Source organism: Macaca fascicularis, chromosome 5, assembly GCF_037993035.2.
Source record: "Macaca fascicularis isolate 582-1 chromosome 5, T2T-MFA8v1.1".
Taxonomy (NCBI): Eukaryota; Metazoa; Chordata; class Mammalia; order Primates; family Cercopithecidae; genus Macaca; species Macaca fascicularis.
Genome location: NC_088379.1, coordinates 36,722,488 through 36,750,322, shown reverse-complemented (window position 1 = coordinate 36,750,322; position 27,835 = coordinate 36,722,488). Strand labels below are relative to the sequence as shown.

The 27,835-nt window shown below is 38.7% G+C and overlaps 1 protein-coding gene across 2 annotated transcripts in view; it reads right to left on the bottom strand.

Moving 5' to 3' along the window:
* NWD2 (NACHT and WD repeat domain containing 2) overlaps window positions 1–27,835 on the bottom strand; it is a 204,151-nt gene that overhangs the window by 8,959 nt on the left and 167,357 nt on the right. For both annotated transcript variants that reach the window (XM_005554647.5, XM_045392233.3), the window contains 3 exons: window positions 9,903–10,106; window positions 6,358–6,502; window positions 1,102–1,691 (listed from right to left, as the gene is read on the bottom strand). In XM_005554647.5, the coding sequence (XP_005554704.1) occupies window positions 1,102–1,691; window positions 6,358–6,502; window positions 9,903–10,106 (939 nt within the window). The remainder of the gene's footprint in view (window positions 1–1,101; window positions 1,692–6,357; window positions 6,503–9,902; window positions 10,107–27,835) is intronic.

Below are 27,835 nucleotides of genomic sequence, written 5' to 3'. Positions count from 1 at the left end.
ATCTGGTACCTAGTGACATCTGGAAACCATGAAGGCTAAGTGACTGAGGCTGCCTAGCTGCTGTGATGGAGAAGTGAGACAGAGCTGCAGGGCTGGGACTGGCCCAGAGGTCTAGAGTTCCTCAGAGCAACACAATACCTGAGTGTTTCCCATGTGCTACATGTGGACAGCAGGCTGCAGTGAGCTGACAAGCATTTCTGTTTGTTTTGTTTTTCCCAGGTCCTATCAAAGGAGTGTGCTGGGCTGTAGAGAGGATCTTAGCAGAAAAGTACTGGAAGCACATTGCTGGATGTCTAGGAGCTGAGGAAGTAACCAGCTAGAAAAAAGATGCATTCCCCTGTGTCTAGGCAACTGTAGGTAAGAGATGCTCAGGGAAGACAGGGCAGAGGTACGGGAGGGGAAGGACCTCCAGGAAGCCATGAAAAGGCCTCCAAAGAGATGGGAGGCAGCTTTAAACATGTGCTAAGAACAGAGAGTTCACAGCCCAGTTCAGAACAGTACTGGTTATGTAAGAACTTTCTGGCCACCTTACCTTTCCTATATACCCTAAACTGTAACTTTATAGGAATCATAAATGTCATTGGGATTAGGAAAGAAGAGAAAGAAGTGCCACGTGGAAAAAGAAAGAAGATCCCCATTTCCCATTGTAGGTGTTGTTTGTGAGAGGCCCCAGATGGGGAAGAAAAGTGTAGACCGATGTTTTCATTTTCACCTTAGACTGGACATACTCATTACTGAACTGAGACTGATTTAGCAGACAGGAGTGGCCAGAGGGCTTGTCTTGTCTGAAAGGGATGAGAACAGTTATTGAGATTGGCCTGGGTTTTCATCCAAGTGGGGTGAGGGACAGGAACTAGCCCACAACATGAGTCTGAACAGTGAAAGAAAAAAATAAACTTGCTTTCCAGTTGTATTCCATGAGTTTTGCTCTCTCAATATAACTGTTACACCAGCAAAAAAGAAGCACTGAAGTATTCACTCCTAAAAGACCAACTCTAATTCACATTGGAAACGCAGAAAGTAGAAATGAATTTGATTAATTTACCATTTTCCAAAAGTACAAGTTTTTACAAATATACACAGGAAAGAATAGGCTTTTACCTTCTTTGCTACTTCAGCTAGCAGAAGGGTCTTCCCAGTGCATGGCCCACCATATATAATAAGAGGGTTGATGTGTCCAGTTTTGCTTGGAAGAATGTAGTTATGCACTATGTTTAGAGATTCACATTTGTACTCATAGAAGGAGGCGTATGTTTTACATAATGATGAATGTTGAAGGATTTCGTCATAGAGTGTATCAGTTTCAGTGTCAAAATTCTGTTGTACCGTTGCCTGAATTATGTCAATCATGTCCTCATAAAATTGTTTACCAAGTCCTTCGATGTAATGATTTTCTATTTCTTGGGAGTAGCCTAGTTTCATGTCACAATGAGTAACAGATGTGTACACTCGCAGATTAGATGATGCAACAATAGTAGGAATAAATTCATCCCTGAGTTTTATCAGCTTCTCTTGGGCTTCTGGGTCCCGAATAATCCTCGGTTCTGTTCCAGTTATATCCATGTATTTTCCCATCTCTGGGATTTTCACAAAGCGCTCAATGTTAGCAATTTTCCTAATGTAGCAAACACACTTCTTTAGAAATGCTGGAGTTTGTTTTCCCAGAGCAAAGTCAAACTCATCCTCTATAGCTGAAAGAAAATATAACAAGGAATTTATTGCTTAGAACAAAGGAGCAACACACCCACATTCTCAATAGTCAATGCTTAGTCATTAGTGGTAAATTATTTTGCTTATGGTTTATAGCAAAGTAATCTTTAGAATAATTTCCTGATTTCTTATTTGTCTTTTCCTAATCAGCCAGCAACCCAGAAGAACAGGTTTTACATAAAATTATCTAATTTTCTCCCCAAGCATAGGAAGAGGTTGGACATAAGCATAATAAAGAAAGCATATCAAATGTATAGTGGATATTTCTAATATCCACTATTTCTAATTGCTGCTCAGTTTTCCTCTCAGACTTCAGAGGTTCTCAGTGGGAACAGCAGGGACCCATTTGGGCCAGGAAAGAAAGAGGAGGAGGCTGAAGGATGTAGCTAGTTAACCATTCCTTGTCAGCCTTTCCTTAACAAAGTGACCTCACCATTTTGTTTGAGGTGTATTGAGTCCTAGTCAGATATGATCAAATATCAATACAAAAGCACATTTTTTTTTTTTTTTTTTTTTTTGAGACGGAGTCTGGCTCTGTCGCCCAGGCTGGAGTGCAGTGGCGCGATCTCGGCTCACTGCAACCTCCACCTCCCGGGTTCACACCATTCTCCTGCCTCAGCCTCCTGAGTAGCTGGGACTACAGGCACCCGCCACCAAGCCTGGCTAATTTTTTGTATTTTTAGTAGAGACGGGGTTTCACTGTGTTAGCCAGGATGGTCTCGATCTCCTGACCTCATGATACACCCGCCTTGGCCTCCCAAAGTGCTAGGATTACAGGCGTGAGCCACCGCGCCCAGCCCAAAAGCACATTTTAAGGCAAAATATAATCATATTCTGATGACTGATTAATCTGGGTGATCTATGTCACTGTTATAATATCCATCGGAACAAATACAAAAAAAATGACTTAGTATATAACTTCATTTCTTCTAAGATATAACATATTATGGCTTACAACACATATACTTGCACATAAGTAAATATACATTATAATAATTTGTGTCCCCATAAGAAAAATTTAAACTAGATCAGTAGTAAAATGTGTAAAAAATGTGTAAAATCAGCTAATGGAAATGAATTACAAAGCAAGCAGTCTTAAAATTGGCTGCTCTTCCTTTCTTCCTCCTTCCACATCCCTTTCCTTCATCTAATTGCTCTTCATTGAACACCTTTTATATTACAGGCGTGACGACAGCTGCTTAGGATACAATGGTGAGAGAAAACAGAACATTGAGAAAAATAATCCATTATGGAGTGCTATAAACTGAATGTTTGTGTCTCCCAGAAATTTATATGTTGAAACCTAATCCCCAGTGTGATAGCATTAGGAGGTGGGGTGTTTGGGTGATTTGTTCATGAGGGCAGAGCGTTTATGAATGAAAGTCATGTTCATATATAAAAGAGATCTCAGAGAGTTCCCTTGCCTCTCCTGCCCTATGAGGACACAGCAAGAAGACAGCCACATGGAGTGGGAAGCTGGCCCTCATTAGACACAGAATCTGCAGGTGCTTTGATCTCAGATTGTGAAATTTCTGTCAGGGAGGCTCTGAATACACAGGGCTGGTCTGGCCATAAATTGAAAAAAATTATATGCTAGCCATAACTCCAATGTCAAGCAAAATCTAGAATATATATACATATATTCTATAATGTAGCTATTAAGAAGGGTGAGAATTTTATTTTAAAATGATGCCTTTCAGTGGGACTCTTGTGATAGTATTTTTTCAGTAATGACAGCCTTTCAATGGAAATTTTCAACTCAAATGAAAAAGATATTTTCGTAGCTGCCAGTGTCTAGTAAGCTGTGCCGTGAGCATCGGTACATTTTACAAAGGGTTTTAATTGGGCACGCTGGTTAAGCAAGCCAGTTAAAGGAGCTTATAAACATATGTCTACTATTCTTTTTAAGGAAGAGTAAGAACTTGCTATAAAGTAGATAAGGGAAGATGCCAGAAATCTGGACATCATGAGCTACTAGCAGCCTTGGATCCATCTCTTTTCTAGTCATCTGTGTAAAATGCTAGCAGGTTGGATTAGCAGCTTGCTACATTCTGAGAGCATCATGAAGAGAAAGGAAGAGGTCAAACTGTATTATCTATATATAATGCATTATAATCAGAGATATGCTCTGCCACCTTTGACTCCCAGGAAACAACTCAACTCTAACTTGACGTTGTTATCACATTTATGGAAAGAGTGTATCAAGCAGAAGTGTTGATCATAAATGGAGCAAAAAAAGAAATACAGATAAACCAATTTGGCAGAGCCCATCTAAGCTTGGCTCGGAGGGAAAAATGCTGTACACAGAATGCCTGGTATGGTATAGACTTAAATATACCTAAATAAATGAGAGCTATGATACAAAGGCAACTCTACAGAGTTATTTTCAGAGGCAAAGTGCATGCTTATGATTTTAGGGAACTTTTATTCATAATTTCTGATGCCTATGTATAAATATCATAAATGTGAGAATTTTAGGGCATTATTAGAATGTTATATTTATTTTCTGCTTTTGCATGTTCCTTAATGTTCTGAAATTTAACCAGTGATATCACCCACTGAAGGTAATGGTAGAAATAGGTTTCCAGTCCTGGTAACTATTACCCATGAGAAATTGATTTCTTTACGATTCCCAAGGCCACTGAGTTTTGATGTTCTCAGAAGGGCACCATTTTAGAGTCTTAATTTATTTCTCTTCCTCTCCTGTTGTTTAAAAAGGTGAAACAAGAAGCGTGAAAAATTACATTCAAACATAAATAATACACCTTTAACAGGTTCTATCCAGTATTCTTATTTCAAGGTTTCTAAAAATATAACGTATACTATATCCATTTCAAAGAGTTGGCACGTCAGCAATTTTGATTGTGCAGACATGATCTTAAAAGGAGTTTGAATGTAAAATAAACAACATTGTCATAAGCATGTATATATTCAGGAGATATAACCCCAAGCAGGAAACAGCCCACTTGCAGTAGCTCATGTGAAATTTCTCATCTTCACATGGCTATCCATGTGGACAGAGTTCTTCACTATGGGGAAAGCTAGGACAAGTGTTTGCCAGTGAAATAAGGAAACACTGGAGCTGTGTGATTGTAAATAAGAGGATAACTTCCCCAAACTGGTGTCTTTTACATAAATAATAGGAAAGCTTCACTCTAGGTACTTTTTTCTAAGACAGCTCTTGAAGGAACAGGGCTGTTCTGTCTTTGGTAAAGGTGAAGAGCCTGAGCCTCAAAGATGGATCTAAAGTTTCCAAAGGAACAAGGATAAACCCTAATCTATATATTTAAATATAGTACTTATTCCTGATGATTGTGGTATTTTCAGGAAGACTTTAAATAAGCCCTAACTTTTAAATTTGTCAAAACGATTTGTATCTTCTCTGAGCTTCACACACATGTATTCAGTGAGAATGATTACCGGGTGCCTTTTAGGTTTTCACGAAAGCTTCGCTGCACCATTCCAACACCAATCTGAAGAAGCAGCTATTATAATTTTTCCCTTTATAAATTTTCACTATCAACTTTCAAAATAAATGCTTACAAATCTGACTACTTTTACCTACTTGTGTTTGTTCCCTGGAAACTATGACTGACATATTCCTTCAGTTCTGTAGTTTCCTGAGCAACTTCTAATGATAAAGCTTCCTTTCCATGTTTGAGAAAGGCCAACAGGTGAGCCTCTGTACACAGAATGCATGGTACGGTATAGACTGAAATATACCTGAATAACTGGGTAGGTTTTTATTTTAACGTTAAATTTGAGCCTACCAAATCCCTGTGTCACACCATCCAATGGCTCCATCTCACCCAGAATAAAACATAAGGTTCCCATTATGGCCTGTGCTCAAGTTCTATCCTCATCTCTCCCTCCTTGTAAAAGTTCAAACAAACAAACAAACAAACAAGCAGCAAAGCTACCTTTTCTTTTTCCTGCTCCTGGAATTAACTAAGCACATTCCTGTCTCAGAGGTCTTGAACCTGTTGCTCCCTTTGCTGGGAATTCTCTACCTTAGCTACATAGGACACTGTCAGCTCTGATTTTCTTCTGTAATTCAGGTCCAAAGTCAACTCCTTTTTGCCCACCTTATCTAAATCTGGACCCCCACATCCTTTATCAGTCACTATTATCCTATGACTGCTTTATTTTATTCACAATACTTATCAATCACTTTTGATATGATCTTGTTCATTTATTTGATTACTTGGCTATCACTTATGAATATTTTCCTCCCTCTAAAAAAATAAGTTGCAGGAGGCCTGAGACCCTGTCTTTTTACTCAGCGTTGTCTCCCCAGTGCTTGGCACATAGGAACCCAACAGGTTCATTAATATTTGCTGGATAAGCGGGTGAATGATGAATGAACAGCTCAATGGAGAAGTCATGGCAGAATGTGGTCAGTTATATCCGGGGCCACCTCTGGCTTCTTTTAAAATCACATTTTCTAGAGAAGCCTTCGAGTTAAGGAAAGACTTTTCTATGAATTAAAACAAAAGAACATTTGCTTCTCCAGAACATAGGAACATTTAAAAAATTAAATTTCATCAGGCAGTAAATGAGATTAAATTTGCAGGGCATTAAAGGGAAGCAGTAGATGTACCTATTAATGATCTATTTCTTATTTTACTGAAGGTGTGGGAAAATTACCTGAGAACAGGTACCTCCTAGCCTGGCTGTGTTTCATTTTACCCTTTTCGTGTAACAGCTTTACAGCAGCCTTAAATATCTTCTTGATCTCATCTGATACCTCTTGCCATGTCTTCTCATTTTCAGCATTGGCAGAAGGCTGCATCTATAGAGATGTAAAAGGGAGAAATTAGTCTTACAATCATCAAAAAAAAATAATATTTAAGAACAAGAAAATTTATATTATTTGAAGGCCCACTATGTGCCAATACTATGATAGGTGCTTTACAGACAGTGTCTAATTTAATCCCCTTGATGTCCCTGAAAGTTAGAAATTATTTCCATGTTGCATGCGAACTTGACCAAATTACACAAGGGTGTCACCCAAATAGGGTGTGTTTATTGGACTTTCTTATATACCATGCTTTTCGCATTTGAGTTTTGATACAAATGCCATAAGAAAATAATCTCTGGTGTCCTTGAAAGGGGAGAGAAAGTTAAAGGGGAGGTGCTCTTTCATTATATCTAATTGTCTTTATTTATTTTAGCTTCATTTGTTTTGATGGTCCACTAGGAGATAAAATGGGAGGAATGCCTACCAATAAAGTAACATTTACATAGTCTTGATGATAATCTTATTAATACATTCATTTATTCAATAATAATTTATGCAGAAATATCATATGGGGTTTTAGGAATAATCTCAATTTTCCTAGTGGATCATAAAAATAAATGAAGAAACAAAGCAAATTAAATAGTAACATACGAGAAAATCCCCTAGATCATGGTATAAACTGGTTTCTTGGGGTATCAGGTTCTTTGCTATCTATATTTACTCATGGCATCTTTAACTGGGAAATGGTTTGGGTTTACCCCAATATTCCCACCCAGAGAAACAATATTGTTACAGATAATTACTTTGAATAATAAGTGTGAGGGCGAAGAAGAAAAATCAAGGATTCTGATCTAATTTCCTATTGTACAGAGAAAATGTATTATGTTGGATACCAGAATGACAAATACACAGATCCCGAAGTGGAGAACTGTGGGTAACCCACAGCTGTCCTCTTGGAATTGCCTGGGTGCTGACTGAATCAAGGACATTCTCTTTGGCAGAGGGTTGGGTATCTATACCTTCTTTGCAGTCTCCCTAAATATTCTACTCAGTGAACAGGTTCACCCTTCCTCTCTTCCTCTTTCATTTGCTTTTAAGGGACATATCATAAACTTGGGAGCCAAGTTGGAAAGTAGATAACAATGTTTCCATCATGCTCAAGCATGAATCACTCCATCACTCTCCATAAGACGCATGAATATAAATGGACTGTTTAAAATGTTAAAGAAAAAATATTAAGTTAAAATTTAAAAAGAGACTATAAATCATAGCTAGGTAGATTTTACAAAGGCCTTCCTCCCACAGAAAACAAATGCACACATGAACCTTTCACAAAATTAAAAACTGTAACTGTCAAACTTGAAAACTCAATGTACAGACAGTGAACACAGCTGAAGAAAAAATTGGTGAACTGGAAAAATAATCTGAAGTTATCTTCTGGAAAGCAGCACAGAGATAAGAAAATTGATTATGTGAAACTGATCGTGATTATGATATGATTATGATCAGTTTCGCATGATCAATTTTCTTAATTTTTTTCTTTTTCACCCTCACATGTATTATTCAAAGTAATTATCTGTAAGAATATTGTTTCTCTGGGTGGGAATATTGGGGTAAACCTAACTGATCATGTGAAATGATCCCTTTTCATTGATTATGTGAAAGAGAATTAGAAGCCGTAGAGGACAGACTGAGATGGCCGAAGGCAAACATAATTAAGGAGCACAAAGAAAGAGCAGAGGGAATAGAGGAGAGGCATTGTTTGATGAGATGATGACTGAGAATTTTCTAGAATTAAGAGACTATATGAATTCACAGATACAGGAAGCATGACATATACCAATCAGAATAAATGGACACATTATAGAAAAGTGGGCAAAACAGTAACTTTTCAGATAAGTAAACAAAGGGAGCTTCATTAATGGAAATTTAACCAATTAATATTAAGAATTAATGACCAATTATTTCATTACATTATTAATTATTTAATAATACCAATATTAATAAGTAAAAATCAGTATCATTAGTAAACCTTCTTTGATGGAACTTATAAAGGATATACTTCAGGAAGAAGGAAAATTAGACTAGAAGGAAAGTTAGAGATGCTAAATGGAAAGGTGAGTGACAATTTATAGTTTCTTAGTTTTGGATTTAGTTTTTTTTCATTCAATTTTTAAAGGTGCACAATGTGATGTTTTGATACATGTATATACTGCGAAATGGTTACCACAATCAAATTAACTAACAAATCCACCACCTCACATAATTACCTTTGTTTTGGTGGGTGGTAAGAACACTTGAGATCTACTCTGTCAGTCAATTTCAGGTTTATAATTAACTATAGTCACCATGAAAGTTTGTGCCCTTTGACCAACATCTCTCCATTTCCTCTAAATCCCAGACCTTTGTAAACACACTTCTATTCTCTGTTACCATGAACTCAACATTTTTAGATTCCACATATAAGTGAGATCATACGGTATTTGTCTTTCTGGGCCTGGCTTACTTCACTTAGCATAATGTCCTCCAGGTTCATCCATGTTGCTGTAAATGGTAGGATTGTTTTCTTTTAAAAAGACTGAATAATATCACAGTATGTGTGTATATAAATGTTCCTTAATTTCCTTCTACATTGTCTTTATCTTTTCATTTGCTGACAGACACTTAGACTGCTTCCATATCTTGGCTATTGTGAACAATTCTGCAATGAACCTGGGAGTACCGACATATCTTCAAGACAGTGATTTTATTGCCTTTGGATATATACCCAGAAGTGGGTAGTCCTATTTTTAATTTTTTGAGGAACGGCTATACTGTTTCCCACAGAGGCTGCCCCAATGTACAGTCTCACCAACAATGTACCAGGATTCCTTTTTCTTCACATCCTTTCTAACGCCTACTATCTTTTGACTCTTTGATGGCCATCCTAACAGGTGTAAAGTGACTTGGCATTGTGGCTTTCATTTGTGTTTCCCTAAGGATCAGTGTGGATTTAGTTTTAAAAGGAAAACTTGGGCCGGGCGCGGTGGCTCAAGCCTGTAATCCCAGCACATTGGGAGGCCGAGACAGGCAGATCATGAGGTCAGGAGATCGAGACCATGCTGGCTAACACGGTGAAACCCCGTCTCTGCTAAAAAAGTACAAAAAACTAGCCGGGCGAGGTGGCGGGCGCCTGTAGTCCCAGCTATTCGGGAGGCTGAGGCAGGAGAATGGCGTAAACCCGGGAGGCGGAGCTTGCAGTGAGCTGAGATCCGGCCACTGCACCCCAGCCTGGGCGACAGAGCGAGACTCTGTCTCAAAAAAAAAAAAAAAAAAAAAAGAAAGAAAGAAAACTTGGGGCCTAGGGCAGAGTAACTTTCTGTCTTTTCTGTGCAGAACCACCCCTGGATGACGTAAACGGTAATAATGTAGTAATGGACAGATCCATAGGCTGGAGGGAAAAGCAGCTTACTGCATTTCTATTGCTTTTCAGCATTTCTGCCTTGGGTCTGAGGTAATAGGCTGCTGGCACTGAGTTCTCATCTCGACAGTACCACTCCTCCAGCAACTTGGTCTCCAGCTTTGCCTCTATGGCGGCATCCAAAATCATTTCAAACTCTGAGGCTTCAACTTCTCCAGGGATTCGGATATTCCCATATTTTTCACCTAATAGTCCCTGTGTATCAACAAGAAAGTTCAATTTAGTGTATCACCAAGAAAGTTCATTTTAGTATTCACATCACATGGTCACTGTATAAATATTAATCAATAGATAACAAGAGACATTGCTCCATCAGTTTTCTCTTTTGGTCACAGTGGATAGTTGATTTCCTAAGTAAAATCAGATCAATTATATTACAACAAATTATTCATAGGCTGAGAAATGAGACTCCATATCACAATCACATCAGATCAATTCAAAATAAAGAATTTTTGCAGCCAATTTACTTTCTCAAAGTTTACATAATACAACAAAAGCTGATCTACTCTGAGATTTGTTTGTTCATATCAAAGAAAAATGATGTGCTAGACCTTAAAAATGTCAAACATTACTGTAAAGCCTCAAACCAAATAACTGCTTTGTCAAGAATTGATAGCATAATCCTAAGCTTCAGATTCACACCCCTACAATGAAAAGAAGTATGACATCACTGAATGTGATACTACTAGTAACCCCATTGGTAACTAAAAAAAAAAAATTCAAAATGTAAACAAGAGAGCATTTTCTCTCTATTAAATTGGCAAAAGAAACCTCTCACAGAAAAACAATGAACAAATATGTACTCAGCCTTATGTCAAGGTGTGAGAAAATAACCATAGAGTGCTGATGGGTGTGTAAAATGGTCTAGCATTAGAAGCCTAATCAGGCAATATGTATTTAGAGCCCTAAAAATCCATATAACTTTTTACTTTGCATTTTTTTCTTCTGAGAATTTGCCTTTAGGAAATAATTAAGGATGCAAATACTTCCAAAAATACTTATGCTGAATTGGTTTCTTTGAAAGAATTGCTTAATAACCTAAATGTTCATTCAAAAGATGTACTAAATTGTATCATACAAGTATATTGACTTAGAAAGATGTTTACAAATACATATTAAATGAAAAGTGTAAGTTATAGAATGGTATTCATAAGATGATTCCAGGCTGAGTGTGATGGCTCTCGCTTGTAATCCCAGTACTTTGGGAGGCTGAGGCGGGTGGATTCTTGAAGCCGGGAGCTCGAGACCAGCCTGTCCAACATGATGAAACCCTGTCTCTACTGAAAAATACAAAAATTAGCCAGGCGTGGTGGCATGTGACTGTAATCTCAGCTACTTCGGAGGCTGAGGCCCAAGAATCACTTGAACCCGGAAGAAGAAGGTTGCAGTGAGCCAAGAATGCACCACTGCACTCCAGCCTGGTAAACAGAATGAGACTCTGTCTCAAAAAAATAAAAGATGATTCTAGTGATTTTGATATTTATATATATAGAGAAGAGAGAGAATATTATGTACATATGTTAGAGAGAATATCACGTATATATGCATACACAAACATACATAAGAAACATTTTATAAAAATGCAAAGCAAGGTTATTTTTTTTTTCCTTTTAATTACATTTATTTTAATGCTGAATTTACTCCCGTGCCATAAGTTTTTGTTTCTTCAGTTTCTTCTGGGATATCTTTTTCTTCTGGGCAACCTCCTCTTCTGGTTTAGGAACAATCTGTTCCTTTTCAGTAAGGATCATCTCAATGTGGCAGGGAGAGCTCATGTATGGGTTAATCCGACCATGAGCTCTGTAGGTCCATCGGCGCATCTTAGGTGCTTTGTTCACTTGGATATGCTCGATGACCAGAGAATCTACATGTAAACCCTAAGTTCAGCATTACTCTCTGCGTTTTTAAGCATATGCGGCAAAAATTCAGCACTCTTTTTGGGCTACCGACCTTGTGTCCAGCCCCACTGCTTGGCCTGGGCACACCTGCCAACTCCACCATTGTAACGTCGGAATGGTACGCACTGTTTCTGTAAAGTGACATCTTTCAGATGCTTCGTGGATTTTCGAATATGCATACCCTTGATGGCCTGGGCAGTTTCACGAGTGTTCTTAAAGTGAACACGAAGATTGGAACCTCTTGATTTGCATGATTTCGTGGGGTTCTCCGGGTTAAGTGAATAGCGAACCATTTTCAGATTACCTCAGGCCGCTTAGGGAAAGAGCCAAAGCAAGGTTATTAATGGCTATCTTTGGGTGGTTTCAAATTTACATAGGTCATTAAATAAGTTTATTATTTTTTATTAAAAACCTTTTTTTGGTATACATATATATTATTTTGTAGTGAGAAAAACAGCAGGTATTTAAACATCTTAAATTTAGTGGTGTAGGCCGGGCATGGTGGCTTACACTTGTGATCCCAGCACTTTGGGAGGCCAAGGCGGGAGGATCACCTCAGGTCAGGAGTTTGAGATCAGCCTGGCCAAAATGGTTAAACCCTGTCTCTACTAAAAATACAAAAACTAGCCGGGTGCGTACTAGTAATCTCAGCTACTAGGGAGGCTGAGGCAGGAGAATCGCTTCAATCTGGAAGGCAGAAGTTGCAGTGAGCCGAGATTGTGCCATTGCACTCCAGCCTGGGCAACATAGCGAGACTCCATCTTTAAAAGAAATTAGTAGTACTGCCGATTTGCTTTGTGGAGCAACACTTTCAAGGTTGTTGAAACTGTCTGCTTAAGCCAGTGGTTCTCACAGCGTGGACTTGGAACCAGCAGCATCCGCAACACCTGGGAACATGTGAATTCTCAAGCCCCATCCCAGAGCTACTAAAAAATAAACTCTGGTTACAGAGCTGAGTAATCTATGTTTTAGCAAGTCCTCCAGGTGGCTGAACTTCCGGTTTAAGCTAATAAAACTATTAGCTTAGATAGCACTTGGCATTTCAATTAATCTTCATCTTACCTAGTAGAAATGAGGGAACACAAAGGACCTCTTACATAAGCCTACCAAAGCAATTTGTCTGCTTTATTGTATCCATGAGACACTTCCCGTGCAATCTGGGGGCACTTTTGTTCTTTCCTCTTGTTGATTAACATTTTAGCATAAACATCAAGCTGTGTTTATCCACTGGAAAGTGAATTTCCGGTTTGGTTTCCCTAGGGGGCACTTCTGACTACTTCTCCTGCCTATCCAGTATTCACAGTGTCCTTTTCATCAGATACAGGCAGCTGAAAGAGTAAGAGAAGTCCTTGGTAGATCTGTGTCCACATAAATTCATGACCTAAACTCTACAACACACTAGTAAGCTCTCTGAGGGAGAGGCCAGAGCTGTTTATTCCTAGCTATAGAAAGGATTAAAACACACAGTTGTTGACTAAATGAATGAACCAAGACACAGAAAGAAGTCATTAAAGTTTGTTTTGCTCTTCTCTGAAGCTTCTCTCTGTAGTCAAGTAAAATAGTTCAGCTCTCAATAGGTGGAGTAACAATTTGGGAAGGTACCAGTTTTGTGAGCAATACTCATTTCAGCCGTATTCCTTAAGCAGGTACTGTATAAACATATCTCTGTTTGGACCATGTCCTCTCTCTCTCCTTAGTACATAAGCCATCTCATATAACTGGTTTGCTAAGGTGACTGTGAGCACCTGAATTCACTGCCTCAAGCTCAAGCCTCCTCAGTACTAGCCTCAATGACCAGAAAGGAAGTAGATCTAATCTAGCAGTTCTTTTTGGCTGCAAAAGTCCCTTTGGAAGGGGCTAGAATGGAGGGATGCCACATTATTGGTATCCATTATTTCAGCATGATATATGAGGGTTCTACAGAGGGTGTGCTAATCCCAACCCACTGTATTCGCCTGAAGGCCAATTAAGAGCACTTCTATTGAATCTACATTGGGCCAATCTTGATAACAGGTTTATATAACAAAAATGATGTATCTCAAGTTGTTTCCCAAACTTCTCTAATGGTTCCCTCTTCCAAAATCTCTTATGCTAAACAAATTGGCATGGTCTTTCATTTTACCACACATACAGAGGAACATTATCTTTTTTAGGGTAACCAACCTGGTGATTATCCCATTATCTTGCCTAATTCTGGACAGTCAGCACTCTTAGTTGGGGCTGTATGCCACTAAGAATGAGATTTTAATGCTGGGATGTGCCATTAAACAGACCCACATGGGCGAAATAGGGAATAAGAGAATGTCTAAGCAGTAGACATTGGTAGAATTCAAAAAAGTATACAGATGGAGTTTGATCATTGGTGGAGGACCAGGTAGACAGACAGCACATTAAATATGGGATTTAGTAATTGACAACACTCCATCTAGTAGCCAATTCAGTCTTGGAATATCATGGACTAGTTACTACAATCCAAGGCAAGACCAGCTGGGTTTTGGGCATGAGGCAGGGAAGAGGACAAAATAGAGAGTACAGAAACAAGATCTTGTCCCTGGACAGCACCATCATGATTGCACAGCAATGTACTGTTGGTTCTTCAACTTCTTTCTGCTCTAAACAAGGCTGGTCCCAGAGACTAGGGTTCAGTCAAATCTATGGATCGTTTTCTAAAATATGCTTCACAGATCATCTACATCTGGATCACCCAGGGTACTTGCTAAAATGTAGGTTGCTAGGTCCATTCTCAGATGGAAAGAACATTGTGAGTGAAGATTCCAAGGGAACTGCATTTTAAAATGAGGTTCCAAAGGAATTCAGAATTTGAGAGCCATTGCTATGGGCAGTGCAAATGTGGTCTCATGAGGAATGGTTAGCAAGTACTGAAGGGGCAGAGCCTGGAACACAGTGGATCATTTCAAAAATCAAGGGCTATTTAAAAATAATCATTTCTTTCAGTTGAGCACCCGGCACCAAATACTGTAATTATGTAATAAATATAGTAAGGCAAAATGTTCCTTAAAGATTACTAAAGAAGAAAAAATATCCTAATCCCATACAAATAACAAATATATATTGAGTGCCTACTATATATAAAGTGGTAATATAGAACTTCAGAAAAGTAATAATGTGCTACAGGCTTCAAGTTACTTATTGGATTGTTCTCCCTTACTCTTTTCCTTCTCACTATTGATTCTTCCTTTAGGTGGAATGCTCATAAATCATGAATCAGTTAAATTTTAGGAGTCTAAGACAGGATTCTACCTCAGTCTTATCTTGCTATTTGACAAACAGCAAAAGTGAATTTTGCTTCCACATTTTTCAGTAAGATATTTTTGGTCTGTGTGTGTGTGTGTAGTTACAGTTCTAAAATAACACACAAATATTTACAAATAAGGCAACACACAAATATTTTACCAGGACCAGAGTCAATTTACAGAAGGAGGCAGTCCAACTCAGTTGCAAAGTCCAGCTCATATGGTCAATGGACCAGAGCAGAGGTGGAGATGGAAGACCAAGTTCAAGAGGCTAGCAGTTAAACTCTAGGCAGCAAGATGGATTCCACTGTTTTGTTTCCCAATTAGACTATTCCTTAGCTCTGCAGCCATGGCAGTATCCATGAATGACTTTAGGGCAGCCACAGCAGCTATGAACAAGAAGGCATCCTTCTCTGTTCACTGGCAGTAGAGTATTCATTCCAGTCACTGAAAGAGAAACAGATTTTCCACATCCTTCTGACCCCAATTCTCAAAAAGCTTGCTTTTTGCTTAGTTAAACCAACTTTGCCAGTTTGTAGGGAAAAACTTGGTGCAGAGATGAGAGACTACATTCAATTTTGCATTGAAGTCCATTTTTATGAGTTACACTATTGATCCATCTGCCTATGACCCTAGACAGAAGAAATGCATATGAGTGAAATAATTTTCTATTTTTTATTGAATAGTTTAAACATTCTGTCAATAGAGATGTGAAAATAAACATATGGGATTTTGCCTGTCTGTAGAAATCTATAGTCACCTCTCTCCCATCCACCTTACCAAATGTGGAAACACATTTAAATTGGCCTATTCTTAAACACTGAAGACACATAATATCAGCTAGGCAGAAAGCAACAATACAACACTCAAATATAATCTGGGGAGTTAAGTCCAAAAGGCTCAAAAAATCTAAGAAAAATTTCTCAGACTTAACAAACACTTCCTGATGTTTTGGAACTGGATAGAGGTGGTGTTGGTACAACACTGTAAATGTAGTAAATGCCACTCAATTGTTCACTTTAAAATGGTTAATTTTATGTTGTATGAATTTCACCACAATTAAAAATACTTTCTGAACTATTGAGCTCTTTAGAACTAGGAATTTAAATGTAAAAAGACTCTCTACTTCTTAAAATCTCATTTTCCTTCTTTACATGCTGCTATAGCTACATCTAAGCCACTGCTTTCAAAGGCTTAGAGATAACATTTTCCCTCTTCTCAATTGATTTTTTTTCCTTTCCATTGGGCAAATATTGATTTCTCTCCACTCTGCTCATCATGTGCAGTTAGCTCTGCCTGGGCTTGCAACTGAGAATCTTTGGGGTCTGAGTCTACGGCATGCAGTTTGTATTGTACCAAACAGAATACAGGAATAAGTATTCTTGAAGGTGTTGATGAGCTCAGTGTGTCCTTGACTTTACTCTGTGGTGGGATGTCAGGAAAGACAGGTGAGGATAGAGTATTTGGGGTTATGGATGCCATGCTTTGCTGGGCATGAGGCAGCTGCTCCCTGGACTGCTGCTTATGAGCCATTGCTCATGGGAGAACTGTAAAGGAAAAGAGATCTTCACTCATCCTCCTCCACAAACTGGGGCTATAACAAGATGAAGCATATACTCTTTAAATGCCCTATTCCCCCAACCCAGTCACCGGAGCAAGGCAGGTGGGCCTATTTCTCTCTTTCTATAAGCTTCTATTTATTACAATAAAATTTTATGATTTTATGCATAATTTTCCTTCATATATGATCTCATTTGACACTCAAGCATCTGTGAAGTAGGGAGAGACACCAAGGCTCCCAGACCTCAGCAGGCTTGCCCAAGGCCATGTTTCCCAGAAGACATGGTAGTACCAGCATTTGAATATGGGGCTTTAAATTCAATATCCCCATTGTTTCTACTTCATCAAGTTCTTGTACTACTTCCCCTTCTGAGAGTATCTTAGAGCAGCTCATTTGATTGTGATACCTCTTGTAGCCAGTACCCTTGGCAGGGCTACCATGTATGAATGTGCAGGCTGTGCACTGCACAACTCCAGGGGGCACTGTGCACAAGGGCTATGGCATGTTCAGTGTTATAGCCCTGGGTGTTGGTATTCTTTCTACCTGATTTATTCTTTTGGGTGGGAGAACAATGGTGGTTGTGATGTCTTCCCTGGAGCTCATGGTCAGTGTTAAGAACTCTACTGTGGAGTGAGACCACCTGAACCCCGCCAAAGAGCCAGTAACACCTTATTCACAACTTAACATTATTTTCCCAATGATTTGGAAGTCAAGAAGCACCTATACATCTATATAAATTTGTAACACAAACATAGGATACTTTATTTAGAAGTAAATTACAACTCAATTACTCAAACTTTAAGTTTCTCACGTCACAAGTAGAAAGAGGAAATGGAGAAATGGGGATGTGATGGTTAATTCTGTGTGTCGACATGACTGGACCACAGGATGCCCAGATATTTCACTTAACATGATTTCTGGTTGGGTATGTGATGTTGTTACTGGATGAGATTAGCACTTGAATTGGTAGACTGAGTAAAGCAGATGGCCCTCCCCAACTGCGTATGTATCATCCAATCCATTGAGGGCCTGAAGAGAACCAAAAGACAGAGTAAAGGAAAATTTGTTCTCTCTGCCTGACTGTTGAGCTGAGATATTGATCTTCTGCTCTTGGACTGGGACTTATTCCATTGGCACTGCTGTTTCTTTGGCTTTTGCAGTTGGACTGGAATTTATACCACCAGCTTCCCTAGGTCTCCAGTCTGCAGATGGCAGGTTGTCGGGCTTGTCAGACTCCACAGTTGCATGAGCCAATGCCTTATAATAAATCATCTACATATATTTGATTGACTTTGTTGCTCTGGAGAACTCTAATACAGGGGGAGATGGGAAAATGATATACAAATTGCAAAATAATGACAAGTGACTAAAACATTCCCTGTTAAAATAATGTCCATATTAAAGGTAATCTAGATAAGGTCTTTAAAAAAGGTCATATTTTTGGCACCAATAGACATGAGGGTAATATTTTTGGAAAACTATTCATTTCTCAGTTATTACAGATACATGCTTGTATGCAGGGTTGCCAAGAATGAATGTTAGCAGATATATCTAGCACATTAAGCATTTTTCATTGCAAAACATTCAATTATCCAGATATCCATGATGGTTCTGATGGTCGATAATAATTTGATATTTACTGGCATTTCTCTATGGGCAAAAAAAAAAAAAATCAATTTCCCACAATGTGTATACAGTGAGCCTGTGTTTAACGTATTACAAATATGAGTCTCTGAAATAGGATATATCAACAAAGGGATACATTCATGGGTACAAATACTTAATCTAATCTGCAGATAAAGAAAGAATATTTTGAGGTTAGTAGAAGGCAAGGCATTAGGAGTGACGTAAGCAGATTGTTTTGTCTCTTTGAGTTTCAGCTTTCATATTTGTTAACAGAGATAAAACTGTTCCCTTGTATATTTATCTGGCCACATACCTCCTCTGGTGCATCATGAGAGTCAAACAGGTGAGGGTGAAAGCACTCTGAAATGTAAAGCACTTGGCAATACATAAAGTATCACTATAGAAATACAGTTTATAGAGAAACACATATATATGGCATACTGATACATACACAGAATAGAAAAAAATGCTGAGAGGTATAGCTGGATAGATAGAAGAATGAAGTATTTCTTGATTGGAAAGACAGAGGCCAGAAGGGAGGAAAAAATGCACAAGTAGTTGCTTATAGGTGGTATGAAGGTAAGAAAATGTGTGGTCAGATAAGTACAAACTTATCAATGTTCCAGGGGTGGAGAAAAAGAGCTTTAAAATAATTATGCTGGGTTAACTGCACTAGCTAGTTGGAACCCCAGCAACAGATGTACAGAGTCACCTTTATAGAGAATACAGGCATTATTTTAAGGGCAGGCGGCAATCCACATGTAAAACAGAAGTTTACAAAAATGAAGCTGTTTGTATTATAATCAGTGTGTTCATAGCTATCTTTGCAGGAACTGAGTTACTTAAATTCGGTTTCTCTATAAAGGAAGGCCAGCATTGCTATGGACTAACTTGTGTCTCCTCAAAATTCGTATGTTGAAGCCCTAACTACCCATGTCACTGTGTTGAAGATGGGGCTTTTAAGGAGGTGATTAAGGTTAAATAAGGTCATAAGAATAGAGCCCTAAACTAACAGAACTGGTGCCCTTACTGGAAGAGAGACACCAGAGCTCTCTCTGCCAAGTGAGGACACAGAGAGAAGATGGCCCCTATTCTAGTCTGAAACAGACAGCCCTCACTGGAACCTGACCATGCTGGCACCCTTATCTTAAACTTCCAGTTAGACTGTGAAAAAAATATTTTTGTTGTTTAATCTACACAGTCTACAGTATTTTGTCCTTGCCACCTGAACTGACTAATACAAGCATACAGATGAACAAAATGAATGTGATATTGTCAACATAAGGTCTGCTGTGTTTGGCACTGATCGTAAAATGAGGCAGTCAAGTCATAGATTAGATAATTTACCAATTTCATCTAACATACAGCAGAATAACTAAACTGATGCTTCAATCATGTTTCTTTGAGAGCTAACAATTCTCAGCTTTCTCAAAATCACATTATAGTTTTACCTTTCTTGAAACCTACATTTGTGGTTTAATTATAGTTATTAAATTTACACACATAATCTCACTCCTGAACTCCTTATATTAATAATAATTCTGCTACTTTCTACTTATTGCAAGATGCTTTTGCCTGCAAGGAAGTTTCATTACTTGGAAAACACTGAACACAACCATTATTCTTTAGAAATATTAGAACAAAGGGAACAGTCATAAGGGTGAAAGAGCTGCCTAACAGAGCCGCATGGAATGGAGCCATTCTGGAGTTTGCTGTTAACTTACGTTACTTCCAAAGTACAGATTACAATCCTAACCCTGGCAGTTGCCTCACAAAACTGAGAACTGTGAAATGTGTAAGGATTACTGGAATTCTAAAATGCTAGAGAAAGAATTCATCGGGAAAATGAATACAAATGGAGCCGAGTTTTCAGAGGGGTAGTGGAGACAGAGTTTGGGACATATTAAAAATGAGATGTCAAATTAGCCGGGCATGGTGGTATGCACCTATAATCGCAGCTACTCGGGAGGCTGAGGCAGGGGAATTCCTTGAGTCTGGGAGGCGGAGGTTGCAATGAGCTGAGATCCCACTAGTGTACTCCAGCCTGGGTGCCAGAGCGAGACTCTGTCTCCAAAGAAAAAAAGAAAAAAAAAAAAATGTGACATGTCTGTGTTATTCAAGTGGTGCTGTCCATGAAGAATTAAGAGATGTGTGGATCTGTGGGCCAAAAGATTAAGCTGGCTGAAATAGTAGTCCTGGCAGTTATCAAGGATTCATTCAGTCAATACTTATTGAATACTTAACCTTTTAGGGTGATCAGCTCTTTCTGTGTGCTCAGGACCGTCCTAGTTTGAGCACTCAAAGTCCCAGGAATGGCCTCCACCCCAGTCCCAGATAAGCCAGGACAGTTGGTCATGCTAAGACAGTCATGGTTCCTGCTCCTTTTGTGTCTTTTTTCTTTCTTTCTTTTTGTTTTTTTGTTTTTGAGACAGAGTCTAGTTCTGTCACCAGGCTGGACTGGCAGTGGCACGATCTCAGCTCACTGCAACCTCCACCTTCTGGGTTCAAGTGATTCTCTTGCCTCAGCCGCCTGAGTTGCTGGGACTACAGGTGCGTGCCACCACATCAGCTAATTTTTGTATTTTTAGTAGAGACAGGGTTTCACCATGTTGACCAGGATGGTCTTGATCTCTTGACCTCGTGATCCACCTGTCTCAGCCTCCCAAAGTGCTGAGATTATAGCTGTGAGCCATTGTGCCCAGCCTGTGCCTTTCTTCTAGGAGAGCAGTCAGATACCTGTATGGATTAGATAGTTTGAGGGGCAATTACAGAGTGGAAAGAGGGTGTAGCTGAGGATCACCAACCTTTAGCATGGCCACAGAAGCAGAGGGAGGAAGAATGGAAAAGTGTCACTGAAGTCAACAGAGAAGAGAATAATACTCAAAACATTTATACAGAGCTGTTATAGAGCAATGGAACAATGGACAAAGGACATGAATAGGTAATTCATATATGCAAAAAGATAAATGTAACTATGAAAAATAATAATGCTCACCCTTTTAACAACCATAGAACTGCAAATGAGAGCGCAAATGTGATAAGATCTTTTTGCTTATTAAACTGATAGAGGAAAATAATGAGCACACCTATGGTTTCTAGTCAACTAGGAAACAGGCACTCTCAGACAGAGAGCCAATAAAAATGAATATAACATTTTGAAGACATAGTTTGGCAGTTCACTTTTAGAAATTCATCCTATTTGCAGAAAGATTTGTGTGCAAAGAAGTTCAACAATTTTTAGCTTATGTCTTGGCCTTATTCTGTAAGAGATGTTTGATTTACCAGCGTTAATATAAACAAGAAAACTGACAGTAAAATTTCCCAAGATGATGAATTCCCAGAATGCATGGTACATGAGTCTGCTCTAAGTTTTCATTTTTCTAATTCTGAGAAACTAAAAAACAGAGAAACAAAGAATAAACAACCCAGTTTGACAGCTCAACATTTTGTCATATTTTCAAGTGGTTTTTTAAAAATTAGTAGACTATTGAGAAGTGTCTGTTTATATCCTTTGCCCACTTTTTGATGGGGTTTTTTTTTCTTGTACATTTGTTTAAGTTCTTTGTAGATTCTGGATATTAGCCCTTTGTCAGATGGATAGATTACAAAAATTTCCTCCCATTCTGTAGGTTGTCTGTTCACTCTGATGATAGTTTCTTTTGCTGTGTAGAAGCACTTTAGTTTAATTAGATCCCATTTGTCAAGTTTGGCTTTTGTTGCCATTGCTCTTGGTGTTTTAGATGTTAAGTCTTTGCCCATGCCTATGTCCTGAATGGTATTGCCTGGGTTTTCTTCTAGGATTTTTATGGTCCTAGGTCTTATGTTTAAGTCTTTAATCCATCTTGAGTTAAATTTTGTATAAGGTGTAAGGAACGGGTCCCGTTTCAGTTTTCTGCATATGGCTAGCCAGTTTTCCCAACACCATTTATTAAATAGGGAATATTTTATCCACTGCTTGTTTTTGTCAGATTTGTCACAGATCAGATGGTTGTAGATGTGTGGTGTTATTTCTGGCCTCTGTTCTGTTCTATTGGTCTATATATCTGTTTTGGTACCAGTACCATGCTGTTTTGGTTACCGTAGCCTTGTAGTATATTTTGAAGTCAGGTAGCATGATGCCTCCAGCTTTCTTCTTATGCAGCCAATAGACATGATAAAAAGCTCATCATCACTGGTCATTAGAGAAATGCAAATCAAAACCACAATGAGATACTGTCTCACACCAATTAGAATTGTGATCATTAAAAAGTCAGAAAACAACAGATGCTGGAGAGGATGTGGAGAAATGGAAACACTTTTACACTGTTGGTGGGAATGTAAATTAGCTCAATCATTGTGGAAGACAGTGTGGCAATTCCTCAAGGATCTAGAACCAGAAATATTTGACCCAGCAATCCCATTACAGGGATTTATAACCCAAAGGGTTATAAATCATTCTACTATAAAGACACATGCACATGTATGTTTATTGTGGCACTGTTCAAAATAGCAAAGACCTGGAACCAACCCAAATGCCCGTCAATGATAGACTGGATAAAGAAAATGTGGCACATATACACCATGGAATACTATGCAGCCATAAAAAAGGGATGAGTTCATGTCCTTTGCAGGGACATGGATGAAGCTGGAAACCATCATTCTCAACAAACTAACACAGGAACAGAAAACCAAACACTGCATGTTCTCACTCATAAGTAGGAGTTGAACAGTGAGAACACATGGACACAGGGAGGGGAACATCACACACCTGGGCCTGTCAGGGGCTGGGGGACTAGGGGAGGGATAGCATTAGAAGAAATATGTCATGTAGATGACTGGTTGATGGGTGTAGCAAACCACCATGGCATGTATATACCTATGTAACAAACCTGCATGTTCTGCACATGTACCCCAGAAATTAAAGTGTACATATATATAGGCTATTTTTTGGGAACAGTTTTAGACTTAAAGAAAAATTGAGTGGATAGTACAGTCAAAATTAAGTGGAGAGTACACTCTAGTTTTCCCTATTTTTAGCATCTTACATTAGTATGGTATATTTGTTACAATCAATGAACTGATATTGGTACATTTTGATGAACTAAAGCCCATAGTTTATTCAGATTTCCTTAATTTATACTTACTATCTTTTTCCTGCTTCAGGATTCCCTCTAGGGTACCATATTACACTACTTTTGATTTATCTTGAGGTTCTCTTTGGCTGTGACATTTTCTCAGGCTTTAGTTGCTTTTGATGATCTTGACCATAAAGAACAGTGTGGTCACATATTATGTAGGATACACCGCTACTGGAATTTACCTGATACTTTTCTCATTATTAAACTGGAATTATGGATTTTTGGGAGAAAGATCACAGAATTTAGTGCCATTTTCATGATATCGAGGGTATTTACCATCAACATAGTTTATGAGTGTTGACACTGACCTTGAGCACCTGGCTAACACAGTGTTGCATTTCTCCACTTTCAAGTTATTCCTCTCCCCTCATTTTCATACTGTACTCGTTAGAAGGAAATCATTATGTGTAGCCCACATTTAAGGGGTAAGAGTTATGCCCCCCTCTTTTAGGGGAGATTATCTACATCATTACATAATCTACATAATTTGAAATTATTCTGCATAGAAGACTTGTTTCTTCTTCCTTATTTATTAATTTATTCAATAGTTTATTTATATTAGTATGGACTTAATGATACTTATTTATATTTTGGGTTATAGTCCAATACTACTTTATTTTATTGCTCAAGGTTTTCCAGCTTTGGCCATTGCGAGCTTTCATTGGGTTCCTGGGCCCTTTGACTTACCACCTTTCCATCCTTTTGTTAAAGAACTCCTTACTTCTTGGTACTACAAGATACTCCAGTCCCGGAATAATCCATTTCTCTAAGGAATCCTTATTCCTTTTATTAGAGAATGTTATTAGAGATCAAGATCTGGGTGCTAGATGTTGTTGTTGCTAATTTGCTGTCATTTCTTTTAAGTCCTCTCTATTGACGGAGCAAAGAATTATATGTGTGTATACCAACCTGTGTATATACATATATCCATAAATATTTCTATCTCTGCTGTTTATTAAATTATTAATCTTAATCTATATTAAGTTAATCATGAGTTCTCATAAGCAAATATCTCAAACTTTGACTCATTACCATGGCTCATTCTAATCTCCTCCTGTTGCTGATCTGTACATTCAACTCCACCAGTGAGAAATCTGAATCCTGCCATCTGCCAATTACTTAATTGTTCAATTCCAGGATACATATATAGTCATATGAGAATTGTTAGTCTCCTCCTTGTGGGAAATGATTTAATCAACAAGAGCACTGTATTTATTTACAGTTCCTTTTGCCTTCAGGCCTCCAGACTCCCTTATTTCCAATAGATCTTTTTAAAATAAAGGAAATATAACATAACATAAAGTTGAATTCCCTTTTGACCTGCAAATCCAGGCTGATTCCTCTCCTCCTTCCCAAGATGCAACTATTTTTATACATTTGTTATATACCCCATTTGTCTATTAGCAAATTCCATATATACAAATATATGCTATATGTTTTTTATTTTAAAATTTACACACATTATATGAGACATATTCTGTACTTTCAAAATTCATTATTTTGCAATGGTTCTATGTAGATAAGTTGAAATCCAATCTATTCTTTTGTATAACTGTGATATTCCATCCCAAGAATGTTCCACATTTTTGCCATCAATTTTTTTTACTGATGAATATTTAGATTCTCCCAATGTCTTTTTTGCTTTTATAAATATTACCATACCAATGATCCCATCATTAAGCCAGCAATTTTTTTCCTTTTTAAAAAAAATTTAAGAGAAATATATTCTAAATGTTATTTTTTATTTCAATAGGTTTTTGGGGAACAGGTGGTATTGGCTAAGTTCTAGTATTGGTATTGAATAAGTTCTTTAGTGGTGATTTCTGAGATTTCTGCACCCATCACCTGAGCAGTGTACACCGTACCCAATGTGTGGACTTTTATCCTTCATCCCCTCCCCCCCTTTCCCCCGAGTTCCTCAAGTCCATTGTATCATTCTTATGCCTTTGCATCCTCATAGCTTAGCTCCCACTTATGAGAACAACATATGATGTTTGGTTTTGCATTTCTGAGTTACTTCACTTATGATAATGGTCTCCAACTCCACCCAGGTGGCTGCAAATTCCATTATTTTGTTCCTTTTTATGGCTGAGTAGTATTCTATATATATCTCTCACATTTTTATCCACTTGTTGATTGATGGGCATTTGGCCTCATTCCATATTTTAGCAATTGCAAATTGTGCTGCTATAAACATGTGTGTGCGAGTATCTTTTTCGAATAATGTCTTCTTTTCCTCGGGTAGATACCCAAGAATGGGATTGCTGGGTCAAATGTTGGATCTACTTTTAGTTCCTTAGGGAATCTCCACACTGTTTTCCATAGTGGTTGTACTAGTTTACATTCCCACCAGCAGTGTAAAAGTGTTCCCTTTTCACCACATCCACACCAACATCTATTATTTTTTGGGTTTTTGATTCCGGCCATTCTTAAAGCCAGCAAATATTAAGGGCATTACATGAGTGGAAATGACACCAATTTATATTTATATATTTTATGTACATATATAAAGGCATATAAATATTTTTATTTTAAAAATATATATAAGTTCCATGCTCAGACCTGATTTCTCACTCCATACTTAAAAGCCTGGACTCCAGTCCTGTTTCGGCGCCTGTGGATCCTAGTTCTCACAGCTGCTGTCCAGCTGGCTCGGTCCCTATGCCGGCCTGGATACACTGCACAATGCCTGGCCCACAACAGGCTCTCACTTCTTTTGCTGCCTTGTTGGGGGCCAGCCCTAGTCAGTGTGTCTAAGGGTTCTTTCAAGGCTGCCTGTGTGTGTACAGATCCTGCTGAGGCTTTTCAGCCATGCTTGGAAAGCCTTACAAAAAAGCTGAGTTGCTCATAACATCCTGCTGATCTGGCGTTTCAAGGGAAGTTTCTTCTTTTTAACTGAGGACACAGCAGACAGGCCTGGGAGGAAGGCTGGCCTGTGCACCATGGGCCTGAGAGGTTGACGGAGGTAAAGCTGGCTCAGTAAGTGTTGTTTAAATGGTGACACCAGCGTCATTAATGGGTATCAATTCTGAAGACCTGGGTTTATGAAGTGTTCTCTTCAGTATGTGCTTAATCCTTAATTGGACTTTCACATTTATAAATTCTGGATATTGAGTATCTTTTGCTCTTTTTTTTTTGTTTGTTTTGTTTTGTTTTTTTGAGACGGAGTATTGCTCTGTCGCCCAGGCTGGAGTGCAGTGGCCAGATCTCAGCTCATTGCAAGCTCCGCCTCCCGGGTTCACGCCATTCTCCTGCCTCAGCCTCCCAAGTAGCTGGGACTACAGGTGGCGCCCGGCTATTTTTTTTTGTATTTTTAGTAGAGACGGGGTTTCACCGTGTTAGCCAGGATGGTCTCCATTTCCTGACCTCTTGATCCGCCCGTCTTGGCCTCCCAAAGTGCTGGGATTACAGGCGTGAGCCACCGCGCCCAGCCTCTTTTGCCTATTTTAAAGTAATGATTTATTTACCTGGCATCACCAGCTTCTCCACATGAGAAAGGGGAATATGAACGAATTCTAGACCATTCACTCATTTGATCTTTAGAACCACATTGTGATACACTACCTCCACTTTAAAGCAAAGAGATCTGAGAGTGAGAGAGGTCAAGTAACTTGTAGAGGAATCTGACCCCAGGTCTCCTCAAACTTCGAAGTTTATGCTATTTCTCCCATACATGCTTTTTTCAGGGATATTTCCAAATAGCCCTTTTATCCCTTTCAACTCTTTAAAGCAAATTTCAATTGAAAACAAATACCTAAATTGCCTTTTATACTTTCATTTCATCCCAATATATGTCTTAAATAAAGGACATTGAATGTAGTTTAACTTTTATTAATATGGAGGCACCAACAGTGGGTCAGAGCAGCAGCTCTCTGCTCTGTGACCTCAGCCAAGTTACTTAACCCCTTTGTGCTCCAGTGTGCTCTCTTATCTGTAAAATATAGAATCCAACAATTTCAATTTCAGTGGATTTCCCTGTGGATTAACGACATTAATATAAGTAAAGAAATTGGAATGGTAACTGACACATAAATGTTCTATAAAGGCTAACACTCTTATTATTGATGAATTAATCAATAATCCATCACTGCATAATCTGTTGATCAAATTCTTTTTTTTTTTTTGAGACGGAGTCTCGCTCTGTCGCCCAGGCTGGAGTGCAGTGGCCGGATCTCAGCTCACTGCAAGCTCTGCCTCCCGAGTTCACGCCATTCTCCTGCCTCAGCCTCCCAAGTAGCTGGGACTACAGGCGCCTGCCACCTTGCCCGGCTAGTTTTTTTGTATTTTTTTTTAGTAGAGACGGGGTTTCACGGTGTTAGCCAGGATGGTCTCGATCTCCCGACCTCGTGATCCGCGCGTCTCAGCCTCCCAAAGTGCTGGGATTACAGGCTTGAGCCACCGCGCCCGGCCTCAAATTCTTTTATACTTTTTTGGTTCTCCAAATGTCAGGCTATAAGATGCGATTTTT